Genomic DNA, 17,941 nt, shown 5'->3' on the forward strand with positions numbered 1-17,941 from the left:
TCTTAACCTGTTTGTTTAAAACACTGTAGACTCTTCCAGTTTTACCACGGTAACATCTGTGGGACATTCCCTTTTGAACAGTGCCCATTCCCTTAACGTCTACAGTGTAGACATCTCCTCTCCTCTTTCTCTTTGCATTAGTCATTTTGGCGAATTACTGAAAGATGGTAGTTCCGGCTGAAAGGTGGTTCCTGATTCTTAATCATTTTAATGTTCACAAATGTACTACCTACTGGTATTCTTTGTAACCAGTATTAATTTTCAAACCAGTTATTCTGCCCCCAGGTAAATCAACATTGATTATCTTATACATATAAAACCTGAAATACTAGCTTTAAACATACTAGTGGCATGTCCTACCTAAACCAAAACCATGCTGGCGTTTAAAATATAGATATAGGAATATATGATTTTAAGTTTTGTTGTTATTAATTCCTACTCATCATTAAACACAGAATTAATTTCATTAATAATGAAACACTAAACTTAGGTCTTATCAATCATAATTGTTTATATACTAAAGTACCTTTTTTTCCACTCAAAGATTCACTCAATAAACAAATATCCCTAGGAGCAAGGTATTAAATTCTGCTGTAATTCAACAAATGGCCAAAAAAAAGTTGCTAACATTTCCCACCCTGGTGATAAAAGAGACCTGCAGACTAACAATCACTTTCACTGATTGTCATATGATCTTTCGAAAACAAATGCCAAAATATTGCTCAGCAATCAAAAATATTTTAAGGTACTAACATAAAGGATTATGGTAATGCAATAAAAACTCACTATTTTCAATACCACTAATTCAGAATAGCCAATGAAGCTCTGTCACTAGAAAAAAATTTTACTTCACAGAAAATTGTAACTAATAATATAAATGAAGATAGGGAAGAATATCTTAAAAATTTATTTATAATGATTTTAATTACCTTTTTTACCATTTTTTGCAAGAATTTAAAAACAGGATTAGAGATAAAAAAAATTTTAAAAGATTTCATCTCTTCAAGTGGAATTTTTCAAACACAAGTCAACTTACTCATTTAAACCACCATTTTTCTTAAATTGAAGCCAACAGAAATCAGTCTGCACTGCACATACTAAAAGAAAATGTTATTTTGTTAAAACTTTTATTTCAGTACAAATATACATGCAAATGTGTAAAAGGTATCTCTTAGGAATGGTTTAGTCAAAGTGTGAAAGCTACTGCTCTAATGCCCTCTAACGAGTATTAACTTAACATGAAGAATAATATAATGGACAATGTAAAACAATTTCCAATCAAACATCCTAATCTAAACTTCCATTATTTTACGCTAGTGTTGTGTATCTCAATCACCATTCCCTACATCCCCACTTCTTCCACTTTTTCTTCTGTCCTCTCCTAGTCAGTTAACTGCAGTGCTAGTGTACATTACATACCGGAATGGATTAACATGCAGAAAATATGAATGAGTTTTCTCCCGAAATCCTTTAAACTGGGTAACTTCATCTCTTGACACAGAAAAGGAGCTGCCAAAAGGAATGAGGGGGACTTTACTCCACCCAAAAATTCAAGCGAAAGTAAAAAAATGGATATTATTCCTATCTGTGAGGAAAAAAATAAATCAAATGAACCAAATCTACCGAAGATATTTTCCCTTTAAATTTTGGCCAGCCATCATTATAGCAGATACCTATTCTAAAGACTTTATTTTTAAGTATTTTGTAGTAAGGTTTTGTATTCACTAAAGAGCTAGCCCAGACTGTTCATTCTGAAAGATGACTAAGGCACTGTCACCTGAACCGTGGAAAATACAGGAATTCACAATTCTGCAAACCCTTTTCTAAATAAGGCCTCTTGTCAGTCATGTTGAAAATTAAAGTTCCCAGAACTGGTGAAACAGCTCTAAGAATAGTCATCATAAAAATCATGCTATTCTCTCCATACAAAGATGAAAATAAAAACACACTGCCATATGCTTTAAGTAATTATTCAAGCAGCCTGATGGTTTTGCAATAAATCATCCCTTTCTCTCCTGTTCACTCTGGTGATCTCCTATCTCAACAGATGCTAACTCTACCCTTCCGGATGCTCCAGCCAAAAATCTTCAAATCCTCTCCCATCTAATCCAATGGCATATCTCTAACTAAAAAATGTTATGTCCAGCATCTGACTGCTTCTCAGCACCTCCACTACCACCTCTCTCCTCTGGATAACCTCGCCTTCCAGCCGTGCACCCTTACACAACTATTCACCTAGCAGCCCAAGTTATCCTTTCAAACATAAGTCAGATCATATTAATCCTCTGCTCAAAACCCAGCAATGACTTTCAATCTTACTCAAAGCAAAAGCCAAGTACCTACAATGACTTACAATCCTTCACACAATCTGATGGCTGGGATCACACAGCCCTACCACCTTACTCTTCTGATCTCCACCTGCCTGCCTCTTCACCGCGCCCTCACTCTGCTCTAGCCGCTCTCACCTCCTTATTCCTTAGTCAAGCCAGCACGCTTCTACCTCAAGGCCTTTGCTCCTGCTGTTCCCTCTGCTTGGAACAAAATTCCGGCAGATAGCCACAACATTCACTTCTTACTCCTTCAGGTCTTTCCTCAAATGTTGCCTTCTTAGTGAGGCTTTCGCTGACCAATTTAAAACTCATTTCGATCCCTAGCGGTCCCCAACCCCTCTCCCTGCTTTCTTTTTGTCCTTTCTGTCCTTTATAATCACCACTAGATTATAAATTGCGAAAAAGCAGAGATTTCTGTCTGCTTCACTGCTGTATCTCTAGCATTCAAAACAGTGTGTGACACATGAGAGGAGTTCGATAAATATCTGTTGAACAGATTAATCGATCAAGTAGTGGCATATATTTTCAAGAAGAAAAATTTACTCACTTGGGGCAGAACAGAGACAGCCCAGTCTCCGTGGGCCTTACCTCATGGTCACTAACGTAAGCACTAACGTTTGCTGAACACTTACTCTGTGTGCCAAGTACTAGGCTGAGCACTTTCTTTACTTGCATTTTTTTTTCCAAAAAATCCGCACAGTAATCCCATGGGTTAGGTATTATTGATTTTACAAAGCAACCTAAGAAAAGAAATGTAAGCAAAGGTAAGACTCTGGTCATAGAGTAGGAAGAGGCAGGAAGGGCCTAGAAACCAGAACTACATGATGTTTCAACTCTATGCTCTTAACTGGTAGGCAGCTGCCTCTTTGGATTTAAGCTAACGTTTATTAACTGATTACTATGTGTCAGGTTAAATTATTTACTGGCAATGCCTTATTTAACTATTTTAATTTTTTTAAAAAGTGCAACATTTTTAGTTGCCTATCCAAAATACAATTTTCCTTCTTCTTTAATAAGAAAACTTTAACCTATTGTGTTCGAAATAATAATATGCCCAGCTAAAAAGCTTTATTTCACAGCCTCCCCTGCAAATGGCCAAATTACGTAGTTCTGGCCCATAAAATAGAAATGGAAGTCACTGAGTCAGGCTTCCAGGAAAGAAAGTCCTTTGAAAGGAAGTCAACTGAGTTGTCACATGCCTTTGTCATTTGGCCATATTCTTCCAGTCTGGAACACAAGCACAAGGATAGGGATGGAACAATTACCTTGCCACTATAATAATGAGATTCACATGCTAAGTGTGGGGGAGTGAAAAATTGGGAACTTGATGGCACCTAGGCTGCCACTCCAGTTTTGTTGTTATATAGAGGGAAAAGTATTTTATTAAGCTATTATTTGTTTTCCATTACGTGCAGCCAAATGCAATCCCTATTTGCTACAACCTTATGAGGTTGTTAGCCCGAAACTGGCATTATTGAAAATGTCACCATAGCTAAGTCTCCTAATCAGGGGAAGAAAATACACAAACAATTAAGCATCACTGTACGGACAGAACATGATGTCTTTTGCATTTATGGAGCGGCAAGAGGAAGGGTCTTCGAATCCACATTTAGAAACCAGTACCTTAGACATCAAAATGTGTGGATGGTGAACAATTAATGAAAACAAAAAAGGAGAGGGGAAAGCAGAGAATCAAGGCAGTGGGTTGCTCTACCCAAATGTCACATCTAGGTGAATCATACCTTACTAAAAACGGATCCTAAAAAACAATTTTCTAAACCTAGCCTGAGATAAGCAATAAATATTTATTGAGACTTTTCAAGATGCATTCCAATGAAAGCCACATGGCCCAGCCCTTGAAAGACTGGTTTCCTTCTTTGCCATCATGTTGTATTGTTGGCAATACCATGCGTGGCAAGACCTTACACAGCTGTACGACCATGCCCAACATAAATCCTTAAAGCCACCTAAACCTGAATGCGATCTGGAAGTAAGAAAAAAAGATGCAGCGATGTTCCAATAAGCATTAAAACAGATTCAAAATATTTAAGTGTTACAAGATTTCAAATTGCATAATATTTTATATTTCATGGCAATACTAAGAATTAGGAAATGTAAAGAGAAGGAAAAAAATTCAAAGACAACAATAGCAACAATTTAATGAAGTATTTAATACAAGCTAAACACTTTCTACAAACAATTACACCTAATCCACACAACAGCCCCAATGACAGAGGTATCAATATCCCATTTTACAGACAAAAAGCTGACGCTAAAACCAGTTATATAAATTGCCCCAAATCACAGATTATAAGAGAGAAAGTCAGGATTCGAATCCAGGTTAGTCTAACCTATCCCCAGGCTCATACTGTTACAATTGCTTCAACACATGTCAAATACAGCACAATACCTGGCCAGAAATTCTAACACAATAATAGGTGTTAGGAAGAAGCTCAAAAACACTGAAAAGATAATTTATGAATAATTTGTGAGAATAATACTAACATTTTTACAAGTAATTATACTTAAAGAACTTCAAATCTTGCCAAAGTATGCTTAAGATAATACAATTATTTTAAAGGAAGCCCTTTGAATTCCCAATCTATATGCTTTTATTTTGTTCGAGAAAGAAAATTTTCTTTTCTCTACAGCATTCTGCTGTAAAAGAGAACAAAACAGAATGCAAGAAACTAACCCCACAAATACTATAGTACTAAGTAGCACATGTGAAAAAAAAATCACAGTTCAAATAAACGTATGTGCTTTAATTAGAAAGGAGATACATTACACCATGTCCTTAAAATACAATCCTTTAGAAAAAGAAAATTCAAATGATTCCCCCAAATCTTTTTTTTTCTGGACTCCAATCATTTGCTTTCTGAAAAACTGAGTGTAATCTGAATAAATCAAAAGATTTATTTTGAAGACTACAGCTTATTACAAAATACTCTATTCCAAACATTTCAATATGGAAGCAAAATTAGAATAAAAATACACTGCTTTATTGAGCCTTGCTATTTGCACTATGCTGTAGTTCAAACAAAACTTTCCTTTCTGTTGGGAAGATGGGGTGAGAGAGAGTATATGAGGAGTAGCATGGAAGGATGTTAGGAACTTTCAGAAACTTACTAATCAGAGGGAGAACATTAAAATTACAAAATAGGATACACAAGACAGAACAAATCCTACTATATCCAAAAGGGTTATCTACAAAATATCTGCTCCTGCCAGATTTTTTTCATTGTAAGAATATTTCCTTTATTCTTTCAGGCTATGAGCACCATCTTCCAGTTTATATCCAAAAACCAATCAAACACAGACGCAGGAACAGGGAATACTGAATTAGATAACAAGTTAGTTGGACACCAATATTGGCTCTGGCACTAATTAGCTCTATGACTTCGGACAAGTCATTTTACCTTTCTATGACTGTCTTTATCTGTGAAACAAGATGGTTCACCTTGACTCAAACCATACAGAAAATGAACTCAACTTGTATCGCAGGCCTAAATGGTAGTTAAAACTATAACACTTAGAAGAAAACAGAGGAAAAAAAATCTTTGTGATGTTGGAATAGAAAGATTTCTTAGCTATAACACCTAAAGCACAATCAATAAAAAAGTGATTAAACTCTATCGAAATTCAAAACTTTTGTGCTTTAAAGACAACATTAAGAAAATGAAAACAAGTCTATGGCCATGCTACCCTGAACAAGCCTGATCCCGTCTGATCTCAGAAGCTAAGCAGGGTCGGGCCTGGTTAGTACTCAGATGGGAGACCACCTAGGAAAACCAGGTGCTATTGGCGTAAAAAATTTTTAAAATTAAAAAAATAAGGGATTGTAAGCTGACAAGGTCCTTGCAATCTGTGAGGTCAAACACGGGTTGCCTCACCTAAAAAAAAAAAAAAAGGGAAAAAAAAAGAAATTGAAAACAAGCTACACGCTGGGAGAAAATATTTGAAATTATGTATCAGATGAAGAACTCCTACCCATAATGAATACATACACACAAACCCCTATCTCTCAACAAGAAAAAAAAACAATGCGCAACTCAAATGGGCAAAAGATTTGAATAGACATTTCACCAGTAAACAAACACATGAAAAGATGCTCAGCATTATCAATCATTGGTGAAATACAAAACCACAATAAGATTTCACTTCACACCCCCTAAGATGACTATAATCAAAATGACAATCAAAGGCTGGCAAGGATATAGAGAAACAAGAATGTCCACACATCATTGCTGATGGAAATGCAAAATGGTACAGTCCCTCTGAAAAGTTAAACATAAATTTACCATGTGACCCAGCAATTCCACTCACGAAAAATGAAACATGTTCATGTGAACATCTGATGTGAATACTCATAGCAGCATTCTTGCAAATAGCCAAAAGAGCAGAAACTAACCAATGTCCATCAAGTAGTGTCCAATTTAAAAAAATATTTAATACAGACTACAACACGAATGAACTTAAAAAAACATTATGCCAAGTAAAAGAAACCAAACATAAAGGATCACATATTATGATATGTCCAGAAAAGTCAAATCTATAGAGACAGAAAGTAGATTGGCCTGAAGCAGGAGGTAGGAACAGGGAGTGACTACAAATAGATATGAGGCACATTTTTGGAATGATGAAAATGTTCTAAAATTGGATTATGGTGATGATCGAACAACTCCATAAATTTACTTAAAAAACTAGAGACTGTTACACTTAAAACAGGTGAATTTTATAGCACATAAGTTATATCTTCATAATTTTTTAAAAAATGAAAATTATGCTAAGTGAAAGAAGCCAAACATAAAAGACCACATGTTATATGATTTTTTTTTATATGAAACATCTGGAAAATGCAAATCTATGCAGACAGAAAGTAGATTTGTGGTTGCCTGGGACTGGAGGTGGGAGCAGGGATGAACTCTAACAGCCAAAGGGATCTCAATGGGGTGATGAAAATATTCTAAAGCTGGATTATGCAGATTGGTACACAATAGAGTAAACTTACTAAAAGCCACTGAATTTTGTACTTAAAAATGGGTGAATTTTATGGTATTAAATTATACTTCAATAAAGTTATTTTTAAAAATAAGGTGATCGATTCACGCCCACCAATAAATCCTTCTTCCTGTCAAAAAAAAGTGATCAAATCACAATGGAGTTCTTGACCTTTTATCCACGGACCACTTTGAGAACGAGATGAAGACTATTCTATCCCAGAGTGCTGAGAATCTCTTTTCCCCACTTACTGACCCCCAATTGAGGGTCAATTTAGAGGCTGAGGACACCAGCCTTAAATCTCTAGAGTCCTATGCCACCTTAATAGCAAAGGCATTAAGAATGACCACAAGCATCCTCTTCACTCTAGAAAAGTGTACACCTTATCAAAAAGGAAAGCAAAATTCCCCTTCTAAAACAATCATGGGGCCCCGTTTTTTATCTTTCAGACATCACTTTGGAATCTCCCACTTAATCCTTTACTTCAACAGAAGCAATCAATCAAAACAGACCTAGCTAGCTGTCGTTAGAACCAACCAGTACATGTCAAGACTTGGCATGTAGCAAGAACACAAGCCCATGAAGTGACTTAAGGAAAAAGATGTGATGTCTTTCAGATAAAACTTAGCTCAGATTTGTTTTAAAACAAGAGGCAAGCGGAAAAAAGAAATATGACTAAGTTTCTCTAAAACACAGAAAAAGTACAACACATCCCAAGACAGCTAAGAAGTTTTCGGCCAGTCTTTGTTATAAAACTAATTTTGGGACAGGATGCTGATCTATCAAAGTAGACAATCTCCTTCCTCCAATACACAGGGGTCTGCTCCTGTCACCTGGATTGAGTTTCTGTTTAGCTAAATCCACCCCCTTTGACTTCTAAAGTCACTAGATTATTTTGTCCAACAAATACTCACCTCATCACCCCCAGTCCCCATCATCCTCTGACCACTGTGCCTCTCTGAGAATTACAATCCATGTTTGTGCAAGTTTTGGTCTCTGCCGACTGGTATTCCTGGACCCCCTTCAAATCAACTCCACACACAACAGCCAGACCCAGCGAATCATGCCATGCCCCGCTTGAAGCCCTCCAAGAACACTTAAAATTCCAAAATCCTTACCAGGGCTGAGAAAGTTCCCTAAGATCTGGCCCCTTCCCTACCTTTCTATCCAGGTCTATCCATTTCTATCCTTTCTATGCCAATCTTCCTTCAGGTGCTAAAACACATCAAGTTCGTTCTCTCCTCCAGACCTCTGCATTTTCCCATTCCTCATTAGGAAAAATCTTCCCTAGGCTCTTAAACCTTCTTCTCATCCTTCAGTGCTCAATTTAAAGGCCTCGAAAAAAATTTTTTTTTCTTTGACATCACCCTAATGAGTTCTCCAGGTTACTCCCTATCAGAATACCTTATTTCCTTCCTAGCACTTGCCAAACCCTTTAATACTTTTTATTTGTCTTCTTATTTTGTGTCTACCTCTCTGACTAGAAACTCGGTTCCAAGCAGTCGGCAGCTGTGTCCACGTTGCTCCGTACGGTACCTGCCGCTTCTTCTGGAGAGGATCCCCAGCTCCACGCCAGCAATGCTTGGCACTTCGTGGGCACTCAAGGGTTCTCACACCGATGCGGGAAAGAACTGAAGCACCCTATCCCACAATCCCTCAAATAGGTGGCTGTGCCACAACTCCGATATCCCATTTTTTTGCACAGCCTCGTAAAGGCCTGTCCCACGCCTGCACTTTTCTTTCTCTCCAAGGAACATCTGTCGCTCAGGTTCAAACATCTATCACTACACAAATCCATCATGTGCCCCTCTAACCCCACCCCACTCCGCCTCACAGGCGCGCCACTCAAAGTCCCCTCCCCGCCGCACACGCGCTGCACAACCGGAGCCTCACCCACGCGCGCTACAAACCCTCCGGCCCCAAGAGCGCGCATGAGTATCTGTTGAGTCCTGCGCTCGCCCAGCTCCCGCGTGTCACCCACCGCCCAGAGCGGTGCCTCCCCCCTCAGCAGCGCCAGCTCTCACCGATCACCTCCTGCAGCTCATAATCGTCCCTGTTGATGGACCAGGGCAGGGCGCTCGAGTCTTCGGACATGACGGCACAGCTCTCGGTCCTCCCTCAAACTCGCTGACCTCTTTCGTCTTCTCGCCGCGCCTCTCCCCACCCCCAACCGCTGCCGCCGCGACCCCACCAATCGCCTAGAGAATAGCCACGGGTCGGACGGCGCTTAGGTGCGGGGTCACCGCGCGGCAGAGCGGCGGGGACTCGAAGCTCCGACGGACCTCGCCTCCTGCTCCTTAGTGTCTGGCACTCCCTGGCCCGGCCCAGGTCCCGGCCTCGGCCTCTGCTGCAGCAGCGACAGGAGCTTCGCCTGGGCCCAGCCCCTCTGTCCCGCCCTCCACCCCAGCCCCACGCACGGGCCAAACTTTCCCTTCTCCCTCCACCTGCCGACACGCAGCGCGGTGACGTCACCGCGCTAGGCACGCCCCGCCTCGGTCCCCTAGGCCGCCATCTCAAGTGTGGCTGGATTAGCAGCGAGCAACCGAGGGCTCGAGAAGGTGGAAGTTGACAGTGAAGGAGAAGAAATGCTTAGGAAGGAGTTCAGCGAGGGCATCGGTGAGCCAGAGAAGAGTCTAAAGTAACACAAACGTGGGAGCCACACTAAGCATGGTGACCAAAGGGTGGCCGAGCAGAGCAGGCGGAGCCATTTCTGGCGGCGGGGGCACGTTGCCGTCTCCGTCGTCGCATCCATTGGTTTGTTTGAGAAGGAATCAGAAAGACGACGGGTGTGTGTGGACGTCAGTCACAAGTTAGTCCCGCCTCCAGGCTTTCGGCGCGCCTCTCTGCGCCGGGCCTCCACTCTTTCAAGATCACCGGTCCTGTGTTCGCTTTGCCCTTTTTTCTGGAACGACGTTACGGCATATCCGTCACACCCTCGAGACGTGCAGGCGGCTCCGCCGGGTGTGGAGAAGCCCTAGGGAGCAGCTGGGTGGGGTAGCCTTGGGGTATGGATGACTGCCAACTAGGATAAAAGGCCTTGGGCTACGGACCGTGTGGAACCGGAAGCTTGCCCCGCGACAACACTGTTTTCAAGGCGGAAGTTCTGTAGCTCCCGTCGCGGCCCTTTCTGCAACTTACTGGGCAGGGAAGGAATTCTGTCCATTCTCAACTCTGGAGCTTTAATGAGCTCCTGTCTTGGGGGCCTTGGAACGTTGGGGTTTTCCCCCGTGACATGGCTTGGACCATTAAACGAGCGAGATTTCAATAAACAAGTGAGATTTGGCCCACGCGGTTTGTGGTCGTTTCAAGGGCTTTGACTTTTGTGTGACTTCACTGAACTTCAGTTTTCTCACGTTGACCACTAAGGCCCATTGGGAAATCAACGAAGTGAAAATTGAATGCACTTGGTAAAATGGAATAAAAGTATCAACATAGATGCGCTAATGGGAAACTTCTCAGTGGAAGATTTTCAGACAGATAGTAGTCATTAAGGAAGAGACTCTCACGGAGGGCCTGCCAGACACTGAAGGTCTTACGCTGAGCTCTGCTGTAGGAGGTCCACTGACCACAAAACCAAAGCATTCACTTAGGAACTATGAGAATGGAGCTGTTAGTAGGTGTTCACTTGATTAGTGAGATTAGAAAACGTTTGAAACATTTCATGGAGGAGGTGACATTTGTACCAGACCCTAAAAACATGATTTCAACAAATGGGAATTGAGAAGCTAGAATATTTCAGTCGCAGCAAAGGCGCCAGAGTACCCAAGTTTGAAAGCAAAACACAGACCTTTATGTAAAAATTGGTTTCAGCCATTACTACTGACATCTTTTTATGGCCATGTGTTACCTCTTTCTTTTTACAGGGAGAAGAGGGATGGGGATCAAATATATCAGAAGCTAAGTCCGATGGTAAAGATTAGCGATCTCAAGGTTTATACCAAAAGAAAGATCCAAAAGCCAGAAATTTCTTAAGCTGGGATTGTTGACCTGTATGGATCATGGACAGAGTTTAGAAGGTTTGTTGTTTTTGTTGTTGCTGCTGTTCTTTACTGCTTTGAAATGATATGCAGAATAGTATATACTTCAGGAAGCGATTTTAGCCACTTTCCTCTTCCCTCTCCTTCCCTGGTGAAAAGGAGCTACTAACTGAATCGTGAAAATACAAGATATTAATTAACCCACATTTTTAGTGATTAGGGCCACTATACATTCATTAATAGATTCTCTGCTGCCGCCGCCTCCTCACACATAACTTGATGGTTTAATTGAGCCAGCGCCTGCTCTGCAGATCTGGTCGTTTTATTTCCCGTTTCCTGGGCTTTCTCCATGTGACCTAATAGAAGTTAAGGTCCCATGATTTTAATAAGCAAGGAATTGGTGGCTGTTTGAGACCAGAAGCCCAAACCTGAGCCTCTTTCTCAGTTTATGGAGTATCTTCCATGCGAGAGCACTTTCAGACACTGCATGTACAGTGGTAAACAAAGTGACTCAGTTCCTGTTTTCATGAGGCGTATAGTCTAGTAGAGAAACAGTAAACAACTAAGCAAGCACATATAAGTAAGTGTTACAAAGCATAGAGAATAGTAGAGAGTTTGGAAAAGACCTCTGTGTGAAAACAGAGAGGGAGCCAGCCATGCAGAGTATTTTAAACAGGGTACAAAGGGTTTTAGGCACTTTGAAGCTATTAATAAAGTAATCCTCTCATTCCTGTTAGGCGGCTGGTCCTTGTGCATGGCTCCCTCGGTAATCTTTTGGGGGGTGGGGGAAAAGGAAAATTAGGGTAATACTGGAACCCTGGTCCTAATATCAAAATTTCACCAAATCTTACCTAAGTTTCTTAAAAGTATGATGTTTTCCTGGGGAGAGGAACCTTGTTTTACCCGCACAGTTTCAAATGCGTCCTTGTCTTAGTTTGGTTTCCTCCCCAAATCAGGCTCTGAACCGGATTTAGATGCAAATAATTTATTTAGCAGGTGACCCAAAGAGGCTCTTTCAAGGAGTGGAGAAGTGAGACAGGAAAGCAAGGAAGGAAAGTCATTAAAAGGCACATTAATGAGGGGTTATTGTGTGGGCTCAGACCTTCTGTGAACTGAGAAACTGTAATACACACCAGAATTGTCCCACTAACAGGCAAGGAAGCTGAGGTGTTTACCCACCAAATCCTTTCCCTCTTTAGTGTGATAATGTTCCTGCGCTTCTGCCCAGCTCAGTGCTGGGAAAAGGATGCTCTAAAAGTCAGAGGATGTACTTAGGCAAGAGACACAGGCAGTCCTCCTCACGTACTAGAACTTTAGAGCAGGAGGCCCAAAGGATATGAGCAGTATAGACCGCATCTATTACAATGTATAAACCCCCAAACTGAGAATCACTGTCTAGACTGAAAAATCGGGAGACAAAGTACATCCATGCTTTCTCTTCTTTCTTTGTTGCCTTTGAGCAACTTATCTGCATTGCACTTTGCTTTTAGTACCTGCAGGGTAGAGGAAGAAGGGCTGATTTCAAGACTAGTGACACCTTGAAATGGTAATTACAGCTGTAATAATTCAAGTTTTATAGGCTCCATAAATGAAAGAAAGTTTTCGAAGTCTAGATATTAATGTGAGCCTTGTGAGAAACCTGAATATAAAGAAAAGCACAATTTTACATCTCTGTCAAAAGCTAATTTTCTCAGCAGTTCCATGTCAGTGCCGGGACCAACTATAAACTGGTAGAATTCGTTCCTCCCCCTACCCCCCAAAATTTATCGTTTATCACGTGTAACATATAATGTCATCTCTTGTCTGGAAGAGACAACACTCATACATCACATAGATGCGCTTCCCACCTTGTGCCTGGAATAGTGCCCTTCACATACTTCAAGCGTGGTGTTGATTAAATAGATGAAATATAGGAGCAGAAGAGACATGAACAAGCCAGGAGTTTGGAGTCTGATAAGAAGCTGATATCTTGACAAAGCCAGAAAATGAACGTCCAAGGTGAACTGACACTCAGAGCCTGTAAGAAATAGGTAGAAGCAAAGGTTATTGTAGGAAAAAAAAAATCAGTCTGTGCAGAAAGTAGAGTCTCAGCATCAAGCTAAATTCTGAGTCAGAGAGTAGCTTCATGTTCGGCCAGGCTGGCACCATGCTAACTTGATGAACTCAAGCTAAGTGAGCAAAGGATGGGACATACCTGGCTGAAGTGCAAGTTCCTAGGTGCCTGCTACATTCCAAACACTCTCAAAGGTTTACTGTATCTAAAAACCTACTTCATTAGGATATTTATTATAGCATTATTGTAATAGGGAAAAACTGGAAACAACTTTTGATAGAGGTGTCCATTTTTAGAGGACTGGTAATTGCTTGTATATATTATGTGGAACAACTCAGGATACATAAGAAACTTATGTGTTGGGGTAATTAATGCTAGCTGAAGTAGCAGCCCAAAAGTCTGGCTGGTTTAACCCAAGAGCATATTTCTCACACACATAAAGTCCAATACAGATGTTCTTGGTTTCAAAGTTTCAAGTTTGGTTTCTCATGTCTCAGGCAGCACTAATGGTTTTGATACCCCCCAAGCTGCCCTTCCCTTCTTTCAAACTGAGAGGACTTCACTTTCTTCAGGGTGGTTTCCCTGTGCCTCCCTTTACTTCTTTGTTCAGGCCATTTCTCCTTCCAAGAATGGCACTTTTTTTTCTTCCCTTACTGGCTCTGCCAGGTTCAGTGGATGGGTCACCCTCCCCTCCCCACTACTTCAAATACTTCTGAGATTGTTCCAGCCCTGAAGGAGGTCGTGTACACTTACCACCTCACCCAAACCTTTTGTGGGCATTTAGCCTGTGTTGCTGTGCACCCACAGTCTCCTCTTTTTGTGAGTATTCTGTATTTCAAATTGGGTTGTGGGTCCTATGAGGAGTGGGGGATACCCTATCACTAGAAAGGAAGTAAAGGATTTTTGTGGAGTTTTGATTTTGGTTGTTTTTTGTTTGTTTGCCTACCTTAAGACTTGTCAGCATGATGACAGTCTAGAAATTTATGAAGAGCTGCATTTTCCTCCCTTTTAGGAAAATTTGCAACAATGTATATATCATTTAATTTGCCACCTTAGGCAACAGTATCATAATCTCTGAGGACTGGGTATAGTTCATAAAACACTCAAAAATACACGTATCTATCACTATCTAAACTCAGGAACTGAATACTCAAATTTATCTTCTGATAACTTGGTATCCCCCACTTTCTGAACTCAGGGACTGAATCACTTCCAACAGCATGGAATGTAATGCCTAGTTTTAAATATAAATTCAGATAAAAAGCCCAATAAAATCTTCATAGCAACAATCAAATTTAAGTGCCTATAATGGGCTAAGCAATGTGCTATGGGATATAAATCACCTCACGTAGTTAGTAAAATAGACGTGAGGTTTTTATGCCAGTTTTACAGATGAGGAAACAAATTCAGAAAGGTTGAGAAAATTGCCTCCAGAAATTCCTGGAAATGCTTAGCACAGTACCTGGCTTGTTGTCAGTGTTCAGTAAATGATAGTTGTTATTTATTAGTTTGTGGGAATAGAGTATTTCTAAAGCATTAGAAGGGTGGAGATGAAGCAACAGTACATACCCTATGTCTCACTCAGATCTGCTTACTCAGGTAAAACAGGTTTCAGCTACCACCTACCTGCATGATGTTCACCTCACACCACTGCTACATCATTGCCGCTCACAGCACTGCCTAATTTCTTATTGCAAAATCCGATTACGGCAACAAAGGCTTTTTTTTTTTTTTTTTTTATTCTCAGTGGAGTGTGAAGCCTCGTTTGCCTTTAGCGCCCAACTTGAACAAGTGAATTCAGCTTTCAGTTCTACCAAAATTAGGCCCCTGGCTGCCTGGGCATTGAGTCAGAAATGTCAGGACACCAAGCAAATGCCGTATCAAATGCAGTGCACAGACATTTATGAACTATGCTCCAAGTGCATAGCTGTGAGCAGTCTACCTAAATAGGAGATTATCTCCCATCATCCAAAGGCATCTGGGCTCCAGAACTGGTGTTACTTTCCTGGTGAATGGCAACAGACAATAACGTAAGAGGGTTCCCCATGACCTTAGAGCAGAGTCTGTGCTCTGGCCACCCCATCCAGCAGACAGAAGGTGTTATTCTACTATTTTCTGGTTTAGTCTTTTGGAAATAACTTGGTCTCTCTTAGGTAAGTGCTAACCCAATTAGCCCCCAAACCTCCATGCGTCATCCTCTTACAGAGCATCTAGTTGGACATGGGGATAATAAAAGCCCACATCGACCCCTTTCATAGAATTAAATAAAAGTGTCGTACAGAATGCCCTGCCTAAGAATTTAACCCACTCAAATCTTAGAAAAATAACTTAAAAGATTTGGTAGCTTTTGGGTAACTATTATAGGGTAGTGCTATAATGGGTCTTCTTATGCACCCAGTAAGCCTTGGCACACAGCCTGAAGGCAAGAAAACGAAAGAGGAACAACTGCATATTGCACAAACACTAAGTTGGTCTTCAGAAAGTAAAGCTGTACAGACTATGTTGCAGCTGGAAAAAGCCTTTTTCTCTTCTCAATGTGTAGCTGAGTAATCTCACCTGTCGATGTGTGTGTATATGGTATGTAGGGTGTGTTAACATTTCAGCTGGCAGGGAGACTTTGGAAGGAAGCAAATTCAAAGTGCCAAGGACCCCTTGGAGGGTCCTGGTGAAGTATGGGTATTTACATGGGCACATACACACATGGATTCTTCTAGATTAAGTAACCAGGCCGTAAGAGATGTACCACTAGGAGATGAGTGTGTCTGGGAGAAGAGAATGGATCTTAGGGCCACAACTCCTGGATGTAGAAAGGATAGAGAAGGAATTTGCACTGTGAAGATTTGAAGAAGAGAAGTGGGCAGAACTGAGGGCAGCAGAGTAGAATCAGCAGCTTAGATGTTCGCATAAAGCATCCTGGCAAAGGGTCTTAACTTTTTAACAGGGATAGAATTTGAGAGACAGATCATCAATATAATTGTCCCTGAAGCCCTCGTTCACAGTTATCCTACAGCAAAAGCCATGCCTTACTCACATCATTGCGTTTCTTCCATACCGCAGGGTTGAAATGTGAGCCACCTGTAATATCTGATCATGAGAATCACTGCTCTGGTAGAAAGGAAAGGGAAATAAAAACACCTTTGTTTTTTCCTACCTGTAGGCATGTGGACAGGAGAAACAGAAGAAGGAAAGCAAGGAGGTCAGGCAGGCTCCTGGGTCCTCATTTCCTCCTATACATCCTCCCTACCCTATCCAGATCTTGACTGGGGGAGGCTATAGAATATACAAGACAGATATGAAAACTATGAAGAACCCAAGAACATCAGAGGTTTGTGGACTGCTTATCCAGTTATGGCTTGGGAGAGGCTGCAAGTTTCTAGGAGAAGCCTTGTACTTGGCTTTGCATCATGTCCAACATACTATAGGAACAATAATGTAGAAATGATGGAAGGCAGAGTCTAGGCCAGTGAACACCAGAATACTATGTCTGGTCCCTCACAGAATATACTAGGTCTGCAGAAAAGCAGAAGCTTCCCTGGGCCCCATGAAAGCGTGAGGAAGCATTGTAGAGGCTTGTACAGAGAGTTGGGGTGAAAAGGCTCCAAGGGTGGGACTTAGTGGCAAATGGTCAGAACTAAAGGCTTCAGCTCTGGGTGTTGGCATTACACTCCAAAGGCCAGATGAGGGCCCTGCATCTCAGCAGGTAATTATAGGAACACAGGTGTCAAGCCAGGTATTTTATGGCAGAACCAGAGGATAGTACAAGGACCTGCTCATAGGGATCATTTCCTTCTACCATGAGGTCACATTGAGCCTCTCCCTTATTCTCAGACACCATTTTGACAAGATGAAAGCAGAAGGAGAAGAGACCTGAGAAGCAGCATTTACTTAAGAGATCGAGTTACCCCCAAAGATACTGTTTGAGCCAGAAGAATCTAATATATTGTTTGCTGGCAGCCATAAATATCCTCTTCCCACCCAACAGGGCAGGGGTTCATGGGAAAGATTAAATTATAAAAAACAAAGAAGCTACATTGTCTTTGCACTTCTCAGTTACATGGTGAATAAATGTGGGTCCCTGCTCTAATGTTTTTATGTGCTTTAAACTATAAGGCAGGCATATAATGTGTCCAGTTCCAGCCAGCCCTTCAGCAAAGCTAGATATACCCTCACATCTAACAGTGGAGCAGGAAAGTGGGTGGGGCGGGAGGGGGAGGGCTTTGTGACAGGAGCTGTAGTGATCCATGGACCCAGTGTTCAGCATCAAAGTGGGCAGGACCCATAGCAGAGCAAGGAGGAGACATGGTGGACATGGTGAGACTGTGACTGGGTGAGCACTGCAGGAGACCTAATAGCAGATCCATTTTGTCAGTTAGGACCCCTTGGTTGCTAGCAACAGAAAACCCAAACTGTATTAGGATGCTAGCTTTCCTGCTATAACAATAGTCAAAATAGAAATTTGTTTTTCTCTGACATAAAAGTCGTGGGTGGACATATTTAACTCCATGGTGTCAAGGTCCCAGGCCCTTCCCATCCTGTATATGCCTTCCTCAACATGCAGCTTCTAGCTCCCAATAATCGAG

At 41.3% G+C, this 17,941-nt stretch overlaps 1 protein-coding gene and 1 pseudogene across 2 annotated transcripts in view; one reads left to right on the forward strand and one right to left on the reverse strand.

Moving 5' to 3' along the window:
- The window catches only part of OXSR1 (oxidative stress responsive kinase 1), a 79,362-nt gene extending 69,605 nt beyond the window's left edge, over nucleotides 1-9,757 (reverse strand). Inside the window, exon 1 of one of the 2 annotated variants that reach the window (XM_039843293.1) lies at nucleotides 9,356-9,757. In XM_039843293.1, coding sequence (XP_039699227.1) covers nucleotides 9,356-9,425 — 70 coding nt within the window. In that variant the 5' untranslated portion in view covers nucleotides 9,426-9,757. The remainder of the gene's footprint in view (nucleotides 1-9,355) is intronic. The other variant, XM_039843292.1, reaches the window with a different exon arrangement.
- Nucleotides 6,019-6,137, forward strand: LOC120586891 (uncharacterized; annotated as a pseudogene).
- Nucleotides 9,758-17,941: the final 8,184 nt, after the last annotated feature.

This window comes from Pteropus medius, unplaced genomic scaffold, assembly GCF_902729225.1.
Source record: "Pteropus medius unplaced genomic scaffold, Ma_sr-lr_union100, whole genome shotgun sequence".
Lineage (NCBI taxonomy): Eukaryota > Metazoa > Chordata > Mammalia > Chiroptera > Pteropodidae > Pteropus > Pteropus medius.